Source organism: Martes martes, assembly GCF_963455335.1.
Source record: "Martes martes genome assembly, chromosome: 4".
Taxonomy (NCBI): domain Eukaryota; kingdom Metazoa; phylum Chordata; class Mammalia; order Carnivora; family Mustelidae; genus Martes; species Martes martes.
The window spans coordinates 113,123,070-113,148,064 of NC_137891.1; the positions used below are offsets into that span (position 1 = coordinate 113,123,070).

At 38.7% G+C, this 24,995-nt stretch overlaps 1 protein-coding gene across 3 annotated transcripts in view; it reads right to left on the reverse strand.

Annotated features, from left to right (window-relative positions):
• The window catches only part of FNBP1L (formin binding protein 1 like), a 105,551-nt gene extending 89,571 nt beyond the window's left edge, over positions 1 to 15,980 (reverse strand). For all 3 annotated transcript variants that reach the window (XM_080800903.1, XM_080800902.1, XM_080800904.1), the window contains exon 1: positions 15,745 to 15,980. In XM_080800903.1, the coding sequence (XP_080657029.1) occupies positions 15,745 to 15,768 (24 nt within the window). In that variant the 5' untranslated portion in view covers positions 15,769 to 15,980. The remainder of the gene's footprint in view (positions 1 to 15,744) is intronic.
• Between the last annotated feature and the right edge of the window lie 9,015 nt (positions 15,981 to 24,995).

The window sequence follows — 24,995 nt, forward strand, 5'->3', positions numbered from 1 at the left end:
CAAGTGGAGTGCCACTTAGCTGAAAGGTTTCTTAAACCAAAAAGAGAGCATAGGGGTGCCTGGGTGGCTCAGTGGGTTAAGCCTCTGCCTTCGGCTCAGGTCATGATCTCAGGGTCCTGGGATCGAGTCCCATATCAGGCTCTCTGCTCAGCAGGGAGCCTGCTTCCCCCCTTCTCTCTCTCTGCCTGCCTCTCTGCCTACTTGCGATCTGTCAAATAAATAAACAAAATCTTTAAAAAAAAAAAAAAAAGAGAGAGAGCATAGCTAACACTTACACTTGGATTTTAAGTTTCTCAAACTAAATGCCAAAATCAAACATCTCTTTGTATGAAAGAGTGGCTGACAAGTTCAATGAGAAACATCAAATATAAACACAGTACTATCTTAGCACTGCAATTAAATTTCTTTTTTTCTCAATACAGTACTATAGCCATCAATACTGGTTTTTACTTACATTTTACTAATAACATACTACCACAGCAAATTAAGGTGAACATTAAGAACTGAAGCTAAAAGACAGTTCTCCAAAGATATATAAATGTACATGAAAAGATGCTCAACATCATCTGTCAATAAAGTAAATGCATATCAAAACCACAATGAGGTATCACTTCATACTCACTATGATGGCTATAATCAAAAAGTCAGATGATACCAAACTCTGACAAGATGTGAAGAAATCAGAATCCTCCTGTTTTGCTGGTGGGAATGTAAAATGCAAAAACAGTTTGGGAGTTCCTCTAACAGTTAAACAGAGTTACCATATAACCCAGCAATTCCACAAATTACAAGTCCAAGAGAAATAAAAACTTCTATCTACACAAAAACTTATCCACAAATATTTATAGCAACATTATTCATAAGAGCCAAAAGCAGAAACAACCCAAATGTCCATACACTGATGAAGAGGTTAATAAAATGTGGTACATATAAGCAATGGAATATTACTGAGTAATGAAAAAGATGAATATTAATGATATACTCTATAACATAGATAAGCCTTGAAAACATAATGCTTATTGAAAATTTCCAGTTACAAATGACCACATATTGTATGACTCCACCTATATGAAATGTCCAGAATAAGCAAATGAGTAGCAAAAGAGAGTAGATTAGTGGTTTCCTAAAACTGAGATTGGGGGCAAGAAAGAAAGTTACTCCTAATGGGTACTGGCTTTAAGGTTGATGAAAAGTCCAAAGAAGGATCAGTAGTCAGAGGTTAGAAAGGTGGGAGAATTAACAGGTGGAACACAAAGGATTTTTAGAGCAGTGAAACTACTCTTTATCATATCAGAATGGTGGCTATGTCATTACACATTTGCCTAAATCCATAGAATGTACAGTATCAAGACTGAACCCTAACGTAAACTATGGATTTGGGTAATAATGATCTGTCAATGTAGGTCCATCAATTGTGGCATTATGTACCACTGTGGTGGAAGATGCTGATAATGCGGGAAGCTATGCACACCTGGGGGCAGAAGACACATGGGTAATCTCTACCTTATGCTCTACTTGGCCGTGAACCTAAAACTGCTAATTTAAAAAGAAGCCCATTAAAAAAAAAAAAAATCAGTAGTTGGGTAGGGAGGGATGAACAGGTAACAGCACAGGGGATATGGATATACAGGGGATATGGATGAAGATATATATATAAATCGGTGGAGGAAAATAAAAATATAAGATAAAATTTACCATCTTAATCATTTTTAACTGTACAATTCAGTGTTAAGTACATTCATATTGTTGTGCAACCATCACCACCATCCATCAGCATTCTTTTCATCTTCAAAACTAAAACTACACCCATTAAACAATAATTGCTCATTCCCTCCTCCCCTCTGCCCCAGCAACCACCATCCTATGTTGTCTCTATGAATGTGAATACTCGAGGTACCTCATGCAAGTGGAATTAAACAGTAATGGTTTTTGTGGCTTATTTCATTTACCATAATGTCCTCAAGGTTCATCCATTTTTGCAGCCTATGTCAGCATTTCTTTCTTTTTTAAAGCTTAATAACATTCCACTGTAGCTACACACCATTATTTTGCTTATCCATTTATCTGTTGATTAATACATGGACTGCTACCCTCCAGCTACTGTGAATAATGCTGTAAATGTGGGTATACAAATCTCTCTCAAGACTCTGCTTTCAGGGGCGCCTGGGTGGCTCAGTGGGTTAAAGCCTCTGCCTTCAGCTCAGGTCATGGTCCCAGGGTCCTGGGATCGAGCCCCGCATCAGGCTCTCTGCTCGGCAGGGAGCCTGCTTCTCCCTCTCTCTCTGCCTACCTCTCTGCCTACTCATGATCTCTGTCTGTGAAATAAATAAAATCTTAAAAAAAAAAAAAAAAACTCTGCTTTCAGACCACCTGATTCGCTCAGTAGATAGAGCATGTGACTTGTGATCCCAGTGTCACTGAGTTCAAGGCCCACTTTGTAGAGCTTACTTTAAAATAAACACACAAACAATAAAGACCCCGCTTTCAATTCTTTTGGTAAATACTCAGAAATGGAACGGCTGGATTACATGGTAATTCCATGGTTAATTTTTGAGGAACCACCATACTGTTTTTCACAGTAGCTGCACCATTTTACATTCCCACCTATAGTGCACAGGGTTCTAAGTTCTTCATATCCTCACCAACACTTGTTTTTTTTCTGTTGTTTTCATAATAGCTATCCTAACAAGGGTGAGATAGGCCACAGAGGATTTTTAAAAAGTGAAACTATTATTGATCATCTTGGGATGTTGAATACATAACATTATACCTTTGTCAAAGCCTATAGAACTTCACAGCATAAGGAATGTGCCTTGGACTATGAGACTTTTTTTTTTTTAATTTTTTTTTTTTGAGAGAGAAGGACTATGAGCAGGGTGGGGGAGGAGTACAGTGGGAGCGAGGGGAAAGAGAGAAAGAGAATCTTAAGCAGGCTCCGCGTCCAGCCTGGAGCCCCACATGGGGCTTGCTCTCACAACACTGAGATCATGACCTGAGCTGAAATCAAGAGATGGACGCCTAACCAAGTGATCAACCCAGGTGCCCCTATCTATGCAATTTTTTTAAAAAATCACTGAGAAATTCAGAGGATCCCAAGAAAGAATGCAGACTGAGATTAAAAAAAACAAACAAAACAAAACTAACAAGTTCACTGAAGGGAATGGAGAGAATAAATGGTGCTGACCTAAGTAACTTTGAAAATTAGGAGTCCATAGAACCAGAGGGAAAAGGAACTGCATATAAGTACTGTACTCTAGTTGATAAAGTTGTTCCGCAGAGGGCTACATGTTAGTAACTCTGATATTGCTATACTACAGCTATACTGAAAAGGAACAATTAAGCAAATGGGTGGTGGCCAAAGGGAGTTGTCCCAAGTGGGAATTTACAGATAAGCAAGAAGGGGCTAGATGAATACATATACAAATGGACTGGTGTTAGAGATATCATTAAATATTTAATGTAGACACAGATTATTACAGAAATATTTATAGCTACAGTGCACCTACAGAGCTTAGTATATCCATATGTATTTCTTTGTTTTATCAGCTGAGAGAGAATAAAAGAATAAAATTGCAGTAACAACTACATCTACCACCTATATCTTGGTCTGTAATACCGTTTTCCAATAAAAGGAACCAGAGCTCTTTGAAGAAATGGTTGGTTCTAGGACTGGGACAGAAAATATGCAAGAAAAGCCTGGACCATCTTATAGTCGAAAGAAGTAAAGTTGTTCTTTTTTTTTTTTTTTTTTAAAGATTTTATTTATTCATTTGACAGAGAGATCACAAGTAGGCAGAGAGGCAGGCAGAGAGAGAGGAGGAAGCAGGCTCCCTGCTGAGCAGAGAGCCCGATGCGGGGCTCGATCCCACAACACCGGGACCATGACCTGAGCCGAAGGCAGAGGCTTTAACCCACTGAGCCACCCAGGCGCCCCAGTAAAGTTGTTCTTTAAAAAAATCCTTATTGGGGTGCCAGGGTGGCTCAGTTGGTTGAGCATCCAACTCTTGGTTTCAGCTCAGATCATGATCTCAGGTCCTAGGATGGAGTCTCATGGGATTGAACCTCATGTCCAGCTCCCTGTAGGTGGGAAGTCTGCTTCCCCTATCTCCTTCTCCTTCTGTCCCTCCCTGCTGGTGCACACGCACGCTCAATCTCTCTCTAATAAATAAAAAAATAAATTTTTTTAAAAAGTCCTTAGTGGTGAAGTGTTACAGGGACACAGCAGCCAACTGAAAACGCTCCCAATGGCCAAAGCTGGAACAATCTGAGCAAAATAAATGAAGTAGCATTGGATTATATCCTTGAATCCATACTGCTATAAACAAATGAGTAAATTAATAAATGGGGAAGAGATAAATTTTCCATGCAGAAGAATTCCAAATAAATTATGCAGCTACTCCAACCATAAAAAAGGGAGCGTAACTCCCTTCTCTTTAAGTGTGGACTACAACAGTAACTTCCTCCCAAAGAATACAGTATAGAAAGAGGGGGAAAAAATAACTTTACAGTGAAGAGATCCAACAAACGCTACTCCAGCCAAGTGAGCAAAATCATTATCAACTGTAATAAATCCTGTTGATATGTACCTTTGAAATGATGTGATGAAAATGGCACACAATCATCCTCCCCAAAACCCATAAACCCAGTCTGATCACATATAAAAACATCAAATTCCAGCAGAGAAACACCCTGAAATACCCTTCTAAATTCTCAAGGTCAACTATAAGGAAAGTCTGAAAAAAATGGCAGACAAGAAGTGCCTAAGGAAACATGACAATTAAATGTAATGTGGAACAGAAAGACATTAGGTAAAAACTAAGGAAATGTGAATAAACTATGGATTTTAGTTAACAATAATATACTAATATTCATTATTTGTAAGAAATGTACCATTCTAATGTAACAACTTAAAGAAAAGAAAAGCAAGTGCCGGTAACACTAAGCTGATGGTCTCTTACTTCCTGGAGTCAATTTAATAGCTTTGTATTATATCCACATGACTAAGAGACCTGGGTCATTACAGGAGATCTTTATTGTTTCCAACATCCAGGAAAACTTTCTCCTCACAAAATAAACTTCTGGACTTCTATTTCAGTACCCCTTCCTCAGTCCTGGCAGTGCCTTCCTTCACTCAGCCTGAGGTTAGGTAAACTTCAACAAGCCAGGACCATCAATTCTGACCATTATGCAAAACACACATGTACTCTGGCAGGTGATGTCGTCAAGGCAGGGTATGGCAAACAAAAGGTGGGCTATAAACTCCAGGTGAGACACAAAAGCCCTTCACCACCAAGCTCTTAAAATGACAGTGGGCCATATTAGACTCTGAAAGACCTCAACTCTAAAATACCTGCTTCAACACTTCTATTACTGCTTTTTCTTAACTCCCTTGCTATTATTCAAATATCCATAAATAAATAAATATGTATGTGTGTGTTTGCCTCTACAAAGCAATCATTAATTCACTGGGGACAGACACCATAAATTCTGTACTTTGGGACACCTTATACTTATTCCACTTTTTCCTTTCTAATACACTACTTTTGTTCAGGTGGCAATGTGCCCAGTTTTGGACAGTGAGACCTAAGGGGAAGTTTGTTGTAGAAACTGGGAAAGCTTTTGTCTTCCTGACAAAGAGGCAGATATATTTAATATTGTTCCTCTTTCTTTTTCTTACTTACCCCCCCCATTTTGGGGGCATTAAATACAGACATGATTTTTGGAGCTGCAATCTCCAACTGAGGGAAAGTCCAAAACAGTCCTGAAAGTGCTATTCTGAGGGAAAGTCCAAAAAAGTCCTGAAAGTGACTCAAGCAGTCACTGGCTTGGGTTACAAGATACAAGACTATCTTGTTGTATAAGACAAATAAAATATTTAAGCACCTCTTAAAAAAAAAAAATCAAGTTGTGGCCCCTAGCACCATAAACACCAATGATAAGTGTGACTTCAAAAGAAAGATACCTTCTGAGCTTTCACAATAGGACTGGAAAGGAGGTAGAAGATATGAACAATGCCAGGGGGATCTACTAAGCAAAAACCCTTAAAGAGATCAAAAACTTCAAACAGCCCAAACCCTAAACTTAATAGGTAGGGCATATCAAAATTCAGTATGCCCTAATCTTGAGAGACATCTTTCCAGGATCCTGGGATCACAAAATATTTAAGGAAAGTCTCTAACATGAAAAACAAGAACCAAAACTAACAAAAAGGGGGGAGAAGCAACTTAGAGGCTACAAATATTATGCAGGGATAAGAAAACTAAACACAATAAAACAAAAAACCCTATTTTTGGTATTCACAAAGAACTAAGAGAAGATAAGTAGAGGATGCTATGTTAAAAGTATACTCAGAAAAAAAAGGGGGCAGTAAAAAAAAAAAGAAGTACATTCAGAAAATAGAGGCTCCTGGGTGGCTCAGTCAGTTAAGCATCCAACTCTTGATTTCAGCTTAACTCTTGATCTCAGGGTCATGAGTTCAAACTCCACACTGGGATTCACACTGGGCATGGAAACTACTTTAAAAAAGAAAAAAAGGGAAAAAAGTACACTGAAACAACAACAACAAAGAACAGCTCTTAGAAACTAAAAACACAATAGCAAAATAATTAAAAACTCAATGTAACAATTTTCAGTTTCCAATAGTAGCAGACTAAGTTTTTTGGATCACCTATCACTATTCTACTGGATTAACAACTTTAAAATATGGATAAAAATATATTTCAAAAATGTAAAGCATCAAAAGACAAGTCAAGATAACAAGGAATTACAAAGTCACAAGCAAAAAATGAGAACTCAAAAAGGGAGGGAGAAAAGCATATAAGCTACATTTGACCTGAGGATGTTTGCCAATCCTGAAAATCAGGATCTTTGTTTTGATAACACAGCACAAGATATGGGGGCAGAAATTAGAAGCCCAACAACCACACAAAGGAATTTCTAGCCCTGAATTTGTTTTAAGATGGTCCCAGACTAGGAGTGACCCCAGGCACATGGAAGAAAACATAAATCCTATACAAAACATAGAACACCACAAACTAACCATAAAGGATGATTCCCACACACAACATGTTAAACAAAAGACAGATGAAAAAGAATATATACTGCATGAATATATACTCATGTGAAGTTTAAAAAACCTACAAAAGTAATCAAAGGCAATACAAGTCAGAATAGTGGTTACTTTCGGGCAGATATTTACTTGAAATGGCATAAAGGAAACTTCTGTATCCTGATCTTAGGGGCAATTACGTGAGTGTATTCATTTAAAAAAAAAAAAACATTTAATTTTGTACATGTAAGATTTGTACACTTTAATGTATGAATGTTATATCTGAATTAAACTTTTAAAAAATGAAGGTAAAAGAAGGTCATTTTCAGATTCGAAAAGTTAACAAATGTTGATTATATTCAGCCTTGGCAAACAGTACTAAAGATGTTAATTTAGTTCATGATCTAAGTCTAGAAAATTGACTCAAAAGTTTGTTGGTATTTTTTTATTTTTTTTAAAAGATTTTATTTTTTTATTTGACAGAGAGAGATCACCAGTAGGCAGAGAGGTAGGCAGAGAGAGAGAGGGAAGCAGGCTCTCTGCTGAGCAGAGAGCCCGATGTGGGGCTCTATCCCAGGACCCTGACATCATGACCTGAGCCAAAGGCAGAGGCTTAACCCACTGAGCCACCCAGGCGCCCCTAGTATGTATTTATTCAAAAGCTATTTAAAATACCATAGCTGTTTCAGGTTGCCTGAGTGGCTCAGTTCGCTGGGCGGCTGCCTTCGGCTCCAGTCATGATTCCCAGGTCCTGGGATCAAGTCCTGCATTGGGCTCCCTGCTCAGTGGGGAGCCTGCTTCTCCCTCTCCCTCTGCCCCTCCCCCCCTCTCTCTCTGTCAAATAAATAAATAAAATCTTTAAGAAAAAATACCATAGCTGTTTCAATAATTTTGATTTTTATATTTTTAATGGAAAAAAACCTAACCACCACTAACATTCATCAAGAATCTCTCAGAATCAGCACTTGTACTCACCAAAAACCAATCTTTTATGTTTTCCCTATTCATTAAGTCTCAGACAATTTTCATTAACCTTACATGACCAAGAGAATGTTAACTGTTCTCATTTTCAGAATCCAAAGGGTCAGGGCGCCTGGGTGGCTGTCAGTCAGTCAAGTGTCTGCCTCCGGCTCAGGACATGATATCAGGGTCCTGGGAAGGAGCCCCACCTCAGGCTCCCTGCTCAGCAGGAAGTCTGCTTCTCCCTCTGCCTCTCACGTGTGTGCACATCCGTGCGCCCTCTCTCTCTAGTAATTAAAAAAACTTTAGAATCCAAAGGGTCATAAGATATGCTATCACTAAAAAATAATCATTTGTTACCAACCAAGGAAATGAGAACTCCAAACCTAAAAGAGAAAAATTTCATATGAATAAGTACAATCAGTTATATTTCCAGATTATAAAAACGATCCGTAAAGGGGCACCTGGCTGACTTAGTCAGTAGAGCATCGACTCCATCTCAGAGTCATGAGTTCAAGTAAAAACAAACAAAGGATCCCTAAAGTTAAACAAAGATGTAAGAAATATACATGCTGGGGGAAAACGCCTAAATACCCTTAATACTCAAAACATAATTTGATGAGTTATAGCAATTCATTGATTTCCTCATTCAACAAGTATTTCAGTACCTATTATATGCCCATTCCCTTTGTACAAATTAAGTATACAGCAAGGATACAGCAGGAACAAAACAGATGACTTCTACTCTGGAAACAAAATAATGGTGTGGGAAAAACAGGAAAATCTGACTCTATATAAACATTTATATTTTTTCAAACTACAACAAATGAGGCACTATGAAAGTCTGATGATTAGTTTTCTAACAAGAACTTAAGGAAAAATGGTTCCTAAGCCCCCCAAATTAATAATTAATCTGGATTCAATAGGCACATTTTACAAAAACTTTTATTCTTAGTATTCAAGATTTCTTTTTCTTGGGCTCTATACAAATTCTAAATGCTGAATCCTACATTAGAAAAAGCAATCAGATATCATTTTACAATGCCTTACAGCAGCTCCCTATGGTGTAAAAGAGGTGGTTTTAAAGAACTAGTCAATAAAAATCCTGTAAAAGTAATCACAGAATACAAATTATAGGAAAAAAGGAAAATGCTTAAAAGCACAGGTGACAATATTAAAATTAACTATATCAACAGATTTTTAAGCACAATTTGCAATTTTAAAGCATCTACCATTCTACCACCAATTACCTCAAAATATTCCAAAATATCTTTATTATATGAGAAAATCAGTGCATAAATCAGCACATGAAGCTATTTCAGAGCAAAAGTGGTAGGATCAAAACTTACTACATTTACCAATGAACACCTCTCAGCCTCAGAAAAAGCACTGGAACTAAACTGATATAGAAATAAAAATATTAACTCATAGATAAGGGAGAAAAGGGAAAACAGTATAAACAAACTGCAGAAATAACATATATTTAAAAAAATACAGCTGGTATCAGGACCAGTAACACACTGTTAAAAGAACGAACACCCTTCAAATATTCTTGCAGAGGCAATAAAAATCAATAAACCTTCATCTTTTATTACCCAGGGGGATTCTTCCTTCTGCCGCCAAAGCATTCAGAAGGAAGAAATAATTCCTTCTACTAACACAAACTACAACTTCCTTCTGTGGATTTTTAACTGGTCTAAAAATCAAGTTTATTATATGCTAATAAATAAATAACACCTCTCTCTCTCTCTCTTCTGTTCATGAATGTAAATCAAGTACTCAGCCAAATCAGCCTCTTAACCTGGTCCCAATCTACCCTGCATCACTACTTTCAGCCAACCCATATACTCAATTTCAAGCCAAACCTAACCACTACATTCAGGTCAATCCAACAAACATTTACTAAAGATCTGAGTAGCATCAGGCTCTATGCCAGGCAGTGTGCTGACAGGGAAAATACAGCAATGAATCAGACAATGATTAAGCAATGAATAAGACACGATCTCTGCCCTCTAGGAACTTAGGCACGTATATGCAAAACCTTCCTTATTCCAAAGCCCATGCCAAGTATCTTTTTGTTTTATCTGATATACATAGCTTGGACTGATACATGGAATAGCTTTTGTTTCCTATAAAACAATATCTTCATATAATCTTTTCCCACTAGTTTTTAATACACTGTAGGTATAACTATGTTTCCCAAAACAGAATTTTTCTTTTTTGCTGAGCTAAAAATGTTTAAAGACTGAGGACTAATAAATAAGACAGCACTTGTAGGTGCCATAGTTATAAATTACCTTTCTCTTATTTTCTGCCTGCAAACGGGCTCATTTATAGGAAAAAGTAGGTAAAATAGATTTGTTTCTAAAAGATTTTAGTCATTTATTTGAGAGAGTGAGCATGGTAGGGGGAAGAAGAGGAAGAGAGAGAAGCAGACTCCCCGCTGAGCAAGGAGCCCCCACATGTGGCCTGTTCCCAGGACCACAACCTGAGCCAAGGTAGATGATCAACCAATTGAGCTACCCAGGCACCCTGGTAAAATAGGTTTTTAAGTGTCCAGCCAAACTCACATTTATAGACAGGGAGAGGAAGAAAGGGTGTAACTCTTCCAAAATAAAGGCAGGGAAGGGGAGTGGAACTGAGTGGTTTAAGGAAGCAGCAAATGCAGAAGTCAAAGGCCATTCTCCAGCTTCTACCTTAATATAGTCAGGATAAAATGGTGGCATAAACAGGTGTCTTGATTAATTCTCAGCCTCCTTAACTAAGAACAAGGACTGTAATACAATGTTGAACACAACAATTTCTACCAACAAAACGGAATATAACATACTTATACCATGACTATTTTCCAAAGGTTTGAATGTACAAGAAATAACTATAACATAAAGTGGTAGTCCTATAAGAAAGATATTATCCAGAATGTGTACTCTGGAAAAAAGGGGGGGGGAGTTCAGAGGAACTGGTCAACAGAAGACATTCTGGAAAGTGATGCCAACACAGAGGAGTATTTTGGAGTTAGGAAAGAGTATCACCTTAAAATGAATGTTTCCTCACAGCAGGACTGATATTATAAACCTTCATAAATTTCACCATACATTCACAGTGCTTCCCCGTAACAGATGCTCAATAGTTACTTTATTGTTTAATTTAAATTCTTACAGCAATTTCATTGCCTTCTAATTAACAAGGAGTTTTCATTGTCAAACTCCTCCACACGGGTGCACATATTTTCTAAAAAACGTGAAGTAATGCTCAAGTCAATATTATAAAAATAGTCTAACCACAATGGACTGCAATGGAACCACACTGCTGTTTTCTAGACAAATCTATTAATGTGTTCTAACATTTCATCAGCTATTTTTGCAGTCACATCACAGAGCTATAAGTCAGGTAAAGTCAAAGAACTCCCTTTAGGTCAGTTTTTCCCCAGCTGTAAAAGTTTTTGAACCAAATAGTAAACCTTAACTTCATAATCTTGGTTTCAACTTATTAGGACATTCTCGAACTGTTACCTAGATCACTTAATCTATCATCACCTACAAAGGCCTTCAGAACCATAAAGACTTCCTCCAGGATGCACTTTTTAATCAGTAATCAATATCCTAAGTAATGAACTATTAATTCAATTGGGCAAAACATGCATGATCACCTACAGGCATTGTTTTAGTCAGTGAAAACAAGAGATTAATCCAGTTCTATACTCCAAGACTCTTAAGTCTGGTACACTTACAGCATAGATTTTTTTTTTAAGATTTTATTTATTTATTTGACAGAGATCACAAGTAGGCAGAGAGGTAGGCAGAGAGAGGAGGAAGCAGACTCCCCAACGAGCAGAGAGCCCGATGTGGGGCTCGATCCCAGAACCCTGAGATCGTGACCCAAGGTGAAGGCAGAGGCTTTAACCCACTGAGCCACCTAGGCGCCCCCAGCACAGATATTAAATAAATGCTATAAGGACAAAGATAAAGAAGCATTAGGGGTTAAGACTGGGGGTATCCAATGAATTTATCATCCAAAAGAGCATGAGCGGGGTGCTAGGTGGCTGTGTCAGTGGAGCATCTGCCTTCGGCTTAAGTCACCAGACTATAGGCCCAGGATCAAACCCTGAGTAAGGCTTCCCGCTCAGCAGGGAGTCTGCTTCTCTCTCTGCCCCTCTCCCTGTTTATACTCTTTTTATGTTCTTTTTCGCTTATACTCTCTCAAATAAATAAAATCTTTTAAAAAAAGAGAGCATAAGTTTTGTCAAATGCATTTAACTAGTAATTTAACGAAAATAACAATGGCTTTTAAATTACACACTCTTAAAACTAAGGGCCAAAAAGCACATAGATCAGGAAACTAAGGCATAAGAAAGGTTTATAAGACCCAACAAAATGAGACGCCTGGGTGGCTCAGTCGTTAAGCCTCAACTTCCAACCCAGGTCATGATCCCAGAGTCCTGGGATCAAGCCCAGCATCTGGCTCCCTGCTCTGCGGGAACCTTGCTTCTCCCTCTCCCACTCCCCCTGCTTCTGTTCCCTCTCTCGCTGTGCCCTTCTCTGCCAAATAAATAAATAAAATCTTTAAAAAAAAAAAAAAAAAAGACCCAACAAATTATGTCAGATATTGGAAGCTACCTTCTAGCTTCCAGAAGAGTCACCTCACTTCCCTTGGGGAGCAAATTTCTGAATAAATCATGATATGCATTTAATGTGCTCAGCCATATTTTTTTCATATCTATATACACACTCACAATCCATACACGGATTTTTTTTTTCTGGCAAAATTTGGCTCCTCAAACCATCATAAAAGTATCTCCTAATAAATAAAACTTATTGACTGAACACAGAACTTCTCCAACTCTAATTTTCTCCCTTGTAAAAGGGGCTAATTATAAAATCTGATTTGTGAAATCATTGATTCATATTTGGCCTCTTTTTGATCCAACCATTCTTCCTGTGATAATTTAAAAAAATCAACACAATAAACAACACTTAAGATGCTATCTTATAATTAATTACATTGCAGCCTGAAGAAACGAAGACACTGTCATCTCTTTGTTTGATATTACCCAGGACACAGAACCCAGAAGTCTCTAGCATATATTCAATATTTAAATGCTCATTTGGAACACCTGAAGTACCTTAAACCAGAGCATAAATCTAGTACCAGTTAATTCGTATCCCCTCTCAACCACACACAACAAAGTCTGACATAACCCATTAGTCTATCACTATTAGTTCTCCCCCAGAGTCAGTATAAAGTGGTTCTCTATTTTATTACTTTATTCTCAAATTTAACATAAGACTTAAGAAGCATTAAAATATCAATGAAACTCCAAAGAATATAAGAAAAAAACAAGTTTCAGTGCATAACTGCGTTCATCATATTTTTGTAACAACATGTTCCCAATAATTAAACCTATGGGATAGTAATGTGATCCTAAACATGAAATAATTAGAACTGGTTTCTAAATTCAGAATTTCAAGGGAACTCTCCCAACCTCAAATTCCTCAATGACAAGAGCACAGTACAGGTGTTTGTTACAATCCACTAGAAGCACAATATCCTTATTCAAAACCGAACTGTAAAAACAGGAAGTCCAGTCAAAATTTTCTAAGGTCTCTTCTGGTCCTAACAATAGCCCTTTACACCAACTTCTATTTATTTAAGGCTTAAGCATCAGATGATACAAGTTGATCCTCTATCATTTAGTTTCTAACAAATATTTCCCTCAAATCCAAAACCCACTAAAAACTTTAAAACATGGTGCATTAAATTTTAAGAGGAAACTTAATTTAAAATCTTTTTTCATAATTTCCAAAGGATACAAAACAATTTTTAGTTACCAGAAATTCCCATCTCTTCTACAGTTTACCTTTCCAAATTGCTGAGAAACTATTCAAATGCTGAAAGTAACCAAATTACGGGAGACGGTGGGGGACTGCTAATCACTTCTGAATGCATTATATTCTTAAATTATAACTTAAAAAAACTTTTAAAAATCGCATTTTAATCTTCAGTTAAAATACTGTTTCTCCTTAAAACTGTTTTTCTGTAGTATGATAGAAAGTGCTTCTTAAATCTAAAAGTTAAATCTAAATATTACTCTGCTCTTCCTATGTGTACTTTAAAAGAAATATTCTGAGTACATTTTTGCTTCCTCTGGAACGTGGATCATTTAAAAATAGAAATATTTTCTAATTATAAAAATGAAAAAACTAGATCTACTTTGATGGCGCACTATAATCAATTACAAAATGTACAAAATCAAAGGGAAAAGACCAATAATGCCTGAGAATCTAAAGTAAAAGGTTAAATTTTACATAATTCATTTACTATATAATCCTCTCTAATGTAAGAACAATTAATGCTATCTAAGAAACGAGTGTCTGAGTTATTTTCTCTTGAGTAGTGTGTTTACAGACTGGGCAAACACTTGTCGTGAACGTTGCAGGAGATTCCTGTGCTGGCTAAGTGTTCTACTAGATGAACTCCAAGTCTCTTTCAGTTCTAAGATTCCCAGCGTGTGAGTAAGAGGGGAAAAATAACCGAAGAAAACATTTGCCCTTCAATTAACCAATCTACCTTCATTCGCATCCTACATGCTCCTGTAGAGAGCAGGAAGTTCTTTCTCCCCTTTCTCTGGGTTTCACCAGACCCTTGTTAACAAAAGGCATAGAAAATGTGCACAGGTGGGATAAAAAGGGGAGTGGCTGAAACCATGCAGCTCTCGGGACAGCGCCCCCACGCCCCGGGTCCCTCGGCTGCACCTGAGAAATCACTGCCCTCCACACCTCCACCCTTGCGAAGCTGCATCGCGAGCGAATTCTCCGACCTATTACAATCCACCCGCACCTTGGCCAGACACTGGGCATTGTCTGAAACCTTCAGCGCCCAAGAAAGGCGAGGAAAAAAGAAAGAAAACGGGGAGAACGAGTGAAAATAAAGAAGAGCGGAAGGGGAAGTAAAGCAATCGGGAAGCCTTCGCTCCTTTTGGCAAAATTGGCTTCCCCGTCGACCCATCAGTTTAATTTAGAGTCCAAAAGCAAACCTCCACCCCACCCCCAGCCCAAGGTAGCAGCCGGGGATAGCCCAGCCGGAGTCCCCAAAGCCACGCGCGGGTTCGGGACACACAGACAGCGAGAGGAAAATGGGTTTGTGGGCCGGGCCTGGCTGGCCGGAGGCCGGGCTCGAAACAAAGCCGCCCGGCTCCCCCTACCTGGGGCGAGGGCGGTGGGCGGCGCCTCGAGGCTCCCCGCGCGGTCCTGGCCCGGCGACGCCCTCGCCCCGGGGACCCTTGCGGGAGCTGGGGGCCGCCGCAGGGCCCCTCCCCGCCCGGGAACGGCGCTACTTCGGGACAATGGACCCCCTCCCCACCTCCGGGCGGAGAGATACAAAGGGAGAGGAGCGCCGCCCGGCAACGAGCCAGGCGTCCGGAAAGTGAAGACGGAGGAGAGAAAGGGAGAGGGTGGCGGCGGACGCGGGAGCCCGCGGGCCGCTCCACCCGCCGTCCAAGGCGCTGCCCTCAGCCCAGCCGCAGCGGCAGAGGCGGGAGCGCAGACCAGCAGCCACTCAACCCCGGCCGAGAGGGAAGAGGGGTCTGCACACAAAGAAGAGTGGAACCCCCGCCCTCCGCTAGCGCTAGGGGCGGGGATGGCCCAAAGGGCTCTGGGCGCCGACGGTCAGCGGCGCCTGCCCAGCCCGCGCCCCTCGCGGGCCGGAGTCCGCGCGGGGCGCCCCTCACCCGGACTCACCCACAGCTCTGTGCCCCAGCTCATGGCGGAACTTGAGGCGACTCGGGCCGTCTGGTGGCTCGCTGTCCGTCCGTCTGTCGGATATGCCCTTAGTCTGTTCGACCTCCCACTGGCTGGCCGACGGGCTCGCAGCTCCGCCGCTCTGCCTCCGAAGGTGCCGCCACCGCCGGGCTCCCCAGTGAGTGAGAAAGACGCGACTGGAGAAGCCGCCGCCGACGCCGCGTCCCCGCCTCCCGGAGCCGGCAGGGAGGGGGCCCGGGCCGAGGGGAGGCGGGACGCGGAGAGGGGAGGGGGCGGGGCGCGGTGCACCCTGGGATCGTGGCGGACCCGCGCTCGCTGGGTCTCCGCGGGCAAATCCCCTCGCGGAAGGGTCCGCCACTTCGCTGGTTCACGGGCTAGGTCTTTTCCCGCCTGCCCCTTGGGGCTCGGGCAATTCCACCGCCGTCCGCCACTCGCATCTGTGTCTCCAAGGTGGAAGGGAGAGAAGGGAAAGACGCCCACCACCCTTCTCTACCCTGAGACCCTTGGATGAGGCAACTCCAGTCACCCTCCCTTCCTGCCTCTTGCGCCCTCCACCCGAGAGAAATCCTGACATAGATGCCTCCTACAAATCCTTGGGTTTACGTAGTCGGGCATTTGTGGTTTGTTTTTTTCTTTAAGTCTTGATTGGTAAGGTGATCTTGGGAACCACCAAAATGTGTAGAGGTTGAACGTCAAATGTGAAAGCAACGTGTGCCCCGATTCTATTTTTAATAAAACATTGCAATTTTATAAGTTCTGTCAGGAAATCGTAAGAGGCGGATCTTTCAGCATTCATTTTGGAATGTTGCCATAACAAGAGATGAAAGACATGGACCAATGCGAGGCGAGCTGTCAGCTGCAGGAAAGAACCGAGCTTGCCCCAGCGGTGGGTTGTCCCCGCGGAGGAATGGGCACCTCGTCTGTGGGGGCTGAACGGGAACCAGATTCCTCTCCGGTAGTGCAAAGAGCCTCTTGGAACTTCAGGGACCTCTCACTCAGAATATGGGACTCTTGGAGGCAGATCCACCATTTCCTTTTTCCTATGTGGAGTTAATTTCCCGGCCTTTCTGAGCAATCATTAACTGCAATCAGCCAGTTTGGCGGGTACTATTAGATACCAGATACACTTAGCAGCTCCTAACATATGCTTTTGCATTAATTGCTGGTCTCCTAAACACACACACACACGCCTCAGTCCAGTCACTAGCACAGTACTCCTCACTGTTATGACAGCTGAGTGTCTTCAAGTTCTCCAAACCGGAGTGTCAGCATTTGAAACTCCTCCCCTTCTACGGCCTGCTCAGGTGCCCCAATCTCTTCCGCTTCAGTCCTTGTCCTTGCTTGGCTGTGATCCCTTTTGGGGTGAAGAGGCAAATAACCTGTGCCTTCCTGACAGGCCGCCATTCTTGCTGAATTCTTAGGCTCCTTTCTCGGAATCCAGCTTGAAGTACACAAATACTCTCCTCCAATAGCCAAGTTTTAAATGCTTAAGTATGCCATTCAGTGAAAAGTATGTAAAGCAGTGACTGCACACTTTCTTTTTCCAATATTTTTCTATACTGCCTCTATTTCAAATAGAATTCCTTCAATATTACTTGTACCGCCTAACGCAGCTATCCATTTCTCCTCTCCCTTCCTCTCACTCCCTGGACATCATGAATGCATTTAGCAATTACAAGTAAGATTAGTAATGGAAAATATAGTTATAAAATGGATGTCTCATTATTCAGAACCATTCCAATACTAAGGTTTACTGTGTCTGAATATTGTCATAAAAGTTAAGACATGTGGAGCCTAATTTAAGCCAAAATTGCATGCTTTCCTCTTAAAAAGTAAAATAATCTACCATTCACATTAAAAATTATCCTTAACCATACTGTTACACAATTTCCCAAATGAACATGAAGTATTTTCTCCTAGATGAACACTTTTCTTCTCCTGAAGTTTCTGAACAGAACTCCACACTTAAAACAATTAATTTCTCTCCAAAAAGTTAGATTTTCCACCAAAAATTTCAAGGAAAATTTCTGTTATACTACATTGCTATAAAATTTAAACATAATTCATATAACCAACTTAAATTGATAATATTTTAAATAATTATTTGTAACTTGCAAAATTTTATATTAAAATTCACTATTTACTTCAACAAGTTTTAGGCAAAAATGATTAAAAAGTGAAAACTATCACAACAAATGAATAAGTATGTTTTGTGTTATGTTTTGTTATAAAAATAATAAAGATTAATCAGCTTCCAAAGTATTTTCTATAACCAATCTCTAAAATAGTATAGGTACATTTTAGCTAACAAACATCTAGAGGTGTTTCACACACACATATATAGTCACAAATATATATTATTAGTATGGCAGTTCATAAGAATGTTGTGGTGGGTTGTTGTTTTTTTTTTTTGAGGGTGTAGGGACAGGATGGGTGGGAGAGCTGAGGGAGAGGAAGAGAAAGGAACAAGCAGTCTCCATGCTCAGCACAGAGCCTGCTGCCTGGATCTCAGGACCCTGAGATCATGATCTGGGCGGAGATCAAGAGTCGCACATTTAACTGAGCCACCCAAGCACCCAAGAATGTTGATTTTTGACATAAACAGAATCCACTGGGTTTTAAATTATTCATATATATAAGATTTTTTTCTTTATGGACCTACAACAAGGCACTCTTGAACAGTTTAAACACATCATTTTTCTCTCTAAAAAAGATAAAACTTTGCATCTTGAAAGCAAAATCACTTCAGTATAACAGCAGTCTATTATTTGATTTCAGATGGTACTACCGCCAAGTCATATTTTGCATCATTAAGGGATACAAAATTCTGTCAAAGCAATCATCTTACACCTTTTTGCTATTTGACCTATTTTGGTAATCTATTATCACAGAGTTTCTGTTTCTTTTACATTTTTTATAAGGTAATCAACACTAAGAAGGAATGGAGGAAAAAATATTATTTTAGCTTTCTCCACATAGTTTTTTTTTTCTTTTAAGATTTTATTTATTTATTTGACAGACAGAGATCACAAGTAGGCAGAGAGGCAGGCAGAGAGAGAGGAGGAAGCAGGCTCCCTGCTGAGCAGAGAGCCAGGGCTAGATCTCAGGACCCTGGGATCATGACCTGAGCCGAAGGCAGAGTTAAAGCTTTAACCCACTGAGTCACCCAAGCGCCCCTCTCCACATAGTTTTACAATGCAGCCACTCTACTGAGTAAATTTGAAAGAGCTCAAATTACACAGACTCATTCGCAATTTTAAAAATTATTACACTGTATTATTATTAATTATGGAAAATAATTTTTATTGAATCCGTTTCTCTTCAGGCATATATTTGAACTCTGCTCTATGATAAGCCATTGAAGTGTTACATTTTCTTTTGCATATTTTTATCTTGTATTAATTCAAACGTAATTTCCTTTTACAGTTTCTTGGTTATAAACATTTAGCTGATGCTCCTTCTAGTTTCACATTTTCCCTGCATGAATTCCCTTATTAAGTCAGATTGTAAAAGACAATTCTTCACTGCTGCATTCTGGAATATAGAATAATTTACTAGCCCAAATACATCAACCTTCAACCATAAACCAGTTTCTTGTCTTAAACCTAAATTTTTGCAAAAGTTTATTCCATATATAAAGTTAGTAATGTGAAGTATTTTCAAAGAAAAAGGTAAAACTTTATATCAACACCTCGAATATAGAAAGCTTTTCTCAACATACATGTATCAATGTCCCACTGATATATGGTTACCAATCATATAGAATTTCCACTATTGAAAGGAAATCTCATATATAAACAATAGCAACTCCATTCTTGCCATTTAAGTGTCTTAAGATTATCTTAAAATTACAGCAAGTGTCCACAAATAGAATCATTATCAACATAGGTAGGCCAGAACAATCAAGCTAAAACTATTTTAGGAAGAATATCAAGACGATGTACTTGTCAGCTCCATTTTAATGCTTTGAATGGAGAACCACAGTAGAAACAAGATCATGCCAGGATGGAGATCCAGGCCAGCCAAATGAAGAATGGCACTGACGAGTTAATAGTTATCACTGCCTTCTGCACTGCCAGTTTTCCTAACCAAAAGTTTGGCAGAAATTCAAAACTTCAAGAGGATAGTTCAAAAGTGGCTCACTGAAGAAAAAGAAAGAAAACCACCTACTGTTTTGTCTTTGGAGATTCCGCTGTCCATTACTGAATCTAGTTGAAGCATTTTATATACTTGCTCTAATGAAACCTTGCAAAGAGAAAAAAGTAAAAAAACAAAAGACAGAAAATTTTATTAAATTAAATTTTATTAATTTTATTAATAATATTTTAATAATATAAAAATTTAATAATATAACATATTAATATAATAAATAATATTTAATAAATATAATAAATATTTAATAAATATATAAAAATTTAATGATATAATAAATAATATAAAAATTTAATAATATAAAATAATAATATTTTATTAATAAATAAATTTTATTAAATTAAATTAAATCAAATGGAATAGATTTGTTTAAAGAGGTAACTCATTTCCAATTTTCTATGATGATTGATTCTTTCCCACAAGTTATTATAGAACATGTGACTTTAAAAGAATTTAGGTGTTTATTTAGAGCAAATTCTCTTTAGAGTCAGAAGACCTTGTAGAACAAAAGTTACATACAGGTTTCTTCAGGTGATTGGTGCACCTTCCCAAATCCATTCAAAATTTCCATTAATTAAACTCTTAAAGCATTCATTTGTTTTTATTTTTGTGTGTGGGTTTTTGCCTGTGTTGACAAATTTAAAAACACATCACTTAACAAAAAGAACACCTCATTCTCTATTTTCTTTTTATGAAATCCAATCAAGTATATCATATACACTTGTAGAAATAAAAACAGCTTTTACAGGCTCACAAGAGCCAACTGTTAAGTTTTCAGGAGTTTTGTAAACACATTGTTAAAAACGTTAACTCAATATCAATCATAGTGAAAGTACTTCCACCATGGAATTGGCAAATGCTACAAATCAGGGCTGTCTTTTCCCTTGAAGAAGGGATTGTTAAACATCAGCACACCACTGTTGAAAGCCTATACAGGTTAACGCTGAAGGAAATGAAAATTTACCTTTAGCTACTAAGGAGAACAATTCTGAAATGGAATGATGAATTTTAATTTTATTGACTCCATTCAGATGTATCTGGGATACTAGGTTCTAACATAACTTTTCCTTCATTTCCTGTGTAACAGAATCATACCTATCATGGTAATCATTGTTTCTGCTGTTTTCCTATTTGGATTCTAATGTTTGTAAATCTTTGTCATTTGATATTTACTATAGCATGTTATTTATTTACTAAAAAGTCATAAGTAACAAATTGCTTCCTCTATATCAGGATATTATGCTACCTATGACTCAATGTTTAATATTATTTTTGTTGATAATAAAGATGATTTAAATAATCAATAATGAAAACCTACCTCTAGACTGATTCTCTTCATCCTTGTCCAAACCCAATTAGCTAAAATTTTAGTGCTGATTTTAAGGACCAAAATACCCCAGATTTTATATATCTTAAGTTCTTTGAAAGTTACATAATCTACTATATGTAAACTAATGTAAGTTTTTATTTTAATGACCATTGCATTGTAACAATACAGTTTTTACCCCTTAAATAAAACAGCAAGTTAAAGCTGCTTATTTTGAAATAAGCCAACAGATAACCAACTTCTTGTTAAACTATTAGAATTTGACTTTATCCTGAAGGGCCTGTCATATAGCTATAATCTAGGTCATCTCTAATATAGGGCATTCTAGAGAGAATTAGGTGGAGTAGCTTCCTATAAATCAAAATTTTCTGTAGGATTGCCAGATTTAGCAAATAAGAATACAGGACTCCCAGTTAAATGTGAATTTCTAAATATTAAATAGGACATACTTACACTAAAAAATTATTTATTTGTTGCTATCCGAAATTTGAAATTTGAATTCAATTGAAATTCCTGTATTTTATCTGGCAACACTAAGTATTCAGGATAATCTTAGATTAAACACCAGAAATAAGGAACTCTTAACCATGAATTTTGGCCGTGAGTCTGAAGGAGTTGGTGAAAACTTAAAATTGGATATAAAAGATTTTTAGGATCGCCTGGATGGCTCAGTCAGTTAAGCATCTGCCTTTGGCTGGGGTCAGGATCCCAGGGTCTTGGGATCTAGTCCAGCATTGGGCTCCTTGCTCGATGGGGAGCCTGCTTCTGCCTTCTGCTCCTCCTGCTTATGTTCTCTCTCTCTCTCTCTCTCACAAATAAAAAAAAAATTAAAAAAGATTTTTAATAGATATGTCTGTAGCATTTCTTGAGAACAGAAACATAGCTTTTATCTGTGGCTTTTTTTTAAAAAGATTTATTTATTTATTTGTTTGTTTATTTGACAGACAGAGATCACAAGCAGACAGAGAGGCAGGTGGGGTGTTGTGGGGGTTGGGGGGAAACAGGCTCCCCGCCAAGCGGAGAGCCTGATGTGGGGCTCAATCCCAGGAACTTGGGAATCATGACCTGAGCCAAAGGCAGAGGCTTTAACCCACTGAGCCACCCAGATGACCCTATCTGTGGCTTTTCATGAAGAATTTGCTTCTTAGAGAGTTTTGAAGAATTTGTGCCTGAGAAGTTTCAGAACAATGGGTAGAAGATGCTATTGCTTTTGTTTAATAGAGAGAGGAACTTTCTGCTGTGTGTTTATATGCACAGAATACCCCTGAAAGGATACACAAGAAGCTGGAAGGAGAGGTTACCTCTGGAGGGGAGAAAAAGGGAGACTGAAGTGACGTCTCACTTTTCACCGCTCTTCTTTTATACCATTTCCACTTAATTTTATTATATTGCCAATGTATTACCTATTTAAAAGGAGTTTAGAATTAAAAATAACAGTGCCTAGGCCTCACTCGAAGCCTGTTAAGTCAGAATTTCTAAATTTTCAGTGGTTGGGCCATGATATTTGTATGTAGTTGTGTCTCATATTTTTAATATGAGATGTATTTTGATTATTTTTTAAAAAGATTTTATTCATTTATTTGAAATAGAGAGAGCCCAAGCTGGGGGGAGGTGGGGAGAGGCAGAGGGAGAGGAAGGAGAAGGCTCCCCACTGAACAGGAAGCCTGATGCAGGGCTGGATCCCAGGATCCTGGGACCATGATCTGAGTCAAAGTCCCACTCCTAACCAACTGAGCCACCCAGGCACCCCTGATTATTCATCAAAATCACACACATACTGTTCTGTGGCATTTGCCAAAAAAACAACGAACACAAACATGCACACTCCACACTGACACAAATACCATCCTTTATATCTCCGAGGAAAGTCCCAGAAAATGAATGACTCACTTTAAGCTACACTGGAGAGATCCTGTTTGGAACTGATAGGGAGTGAGTCAAACCAGCCCACACTCAAGGGTAGGGAGACAGGAAACTGCTCAGTGTTTAAGTTGAAGGCTCAGGAATATGGACTCCTAATTAATGTTTTTGGCCCCTAGAGTATGCAATGGCGGTAATTGAGCAGTTGCTTGTACCTCTATTAAGTAACCTGCCTTTTTTGCACTTCTAGTGGGTGAGGCCAGGAGTAGCAAGGACCTGCCACTCTCGGAAATTCTTGCTGGCATGGTAGGAGTTTGCCCACGTGCAAAGAGACAGCCCCACCTGTTCACAATTTACCTCATCCTACCCACTACCCAGCAAACATCCTTCAGTATTCATGGACTGACTACAGTTCTTCAGGATTTAGTCCATTGTCCCTAGCTAAGTCTGTCAGAGCACTGCCTGAGTTGTTTGCCCCAGATCAATCTCAAGAAACCATGTCTCTTCTCCTCTCATGCTTCTCTCCATTTCTGCAAACTTGGCAGCAAAGAATTTTTTCATAGGTAAATATATAATTTGGGGGGGGTTTACTTCCCGTTTTTAGTGTTCTATTTCTGGTCTATTGTGTGCAGAGGAAAGGAATGCCACAAATGACTAGACTGCATCACAATTTATGAAAGGCATTTGATTTCATTCACAAAAACAGCTCTAGCCATTATTATGAACCCATATGGTAGAAAAGGGTGCCTGGTGTTTTTTCATTGAGAGTAGTCCTGGGGCTTCTTGGAAATTCATCTTTAGCCTCCAAATTGGGTAATTTCTGAGATCATTATGACTACTTCACTTAGGAAGAGGGAGATTCAATTTTTTCCTCAGTAATACTAAGTATTTTGTTTGTTACAAGGATCCAGATGATTATCCTAAAATCCTTTTTTAATAAAAAGACATTTTTAATAAAATGAAATATTAAGGATCTGTGAATTTTTTCAACATGCAAGAACCTTCATGATATGGCCTCAAACTCTCTTGCCCCCTGTCTCCTACCATTCTGCCATTACTCCCAAACTCCATCATATCCAAATGCACTTAGATCCATTACTGCCTGGGTATCCTATCATGCCTTGGTACACGTGTTCCTCTCTGTCTGGTTAACTCACATTCTTGAAGACTGACTTCACATGTGATGGGTCCGAGAAGCCTTTTGTGAATCTTCCTTTCCTTCTTCTTTCCTCTCCTGACATTGTACTTGGTGCTCCTTGGTATGTTCTTATTGTTCTCAGTACCTATATCTAAACAGATAATTCAAGTAAGTCTTTTTACTTGTCTATTTCCTCTGCGCTCAGGACTATTCCTGGCTCAGAATATGTATCCAATTAATATTTAATAAATGAAAATGAAAGGCTCTCAAATAATAAAACAAAATTCACCTTCTATAGAGCTTTAGGGTTGACAATAGATGTAAGGAAATCATATTTCTAGGATTGATTTTCAGATTCTTTTATATCAAATGCTTATATCCTGTTCTTATTTGCTTCCAAATTGCCAATAAACTAGAATTAAAATGTGATTTAAAAGAAATCTTAAAATGAAAATTATTTATAAAATGATGTTCTTAATTGTACTCTTTTTTGTACAGAAAAAGATTTGGTAGGAGCTAATTATCTTAGGTTTGTAAAGTGCACAGAAATTTTTGTACGTTTTTAAAAATGAATAAATTCTCCCAAACTTCAAAGTTATTTTAAAATTGCATGTAAAAATGGTATCCGTTAGTTACCATTTTAAAACTTGTTCAGAAATACAGGTCAAAAGAAACTCTTTAAAAATTAGTAAAAAGATTTCAGAAAAACCAAAGCAACCATGACAGCCACTTTCCTGGCAAAAGATCAGCAGA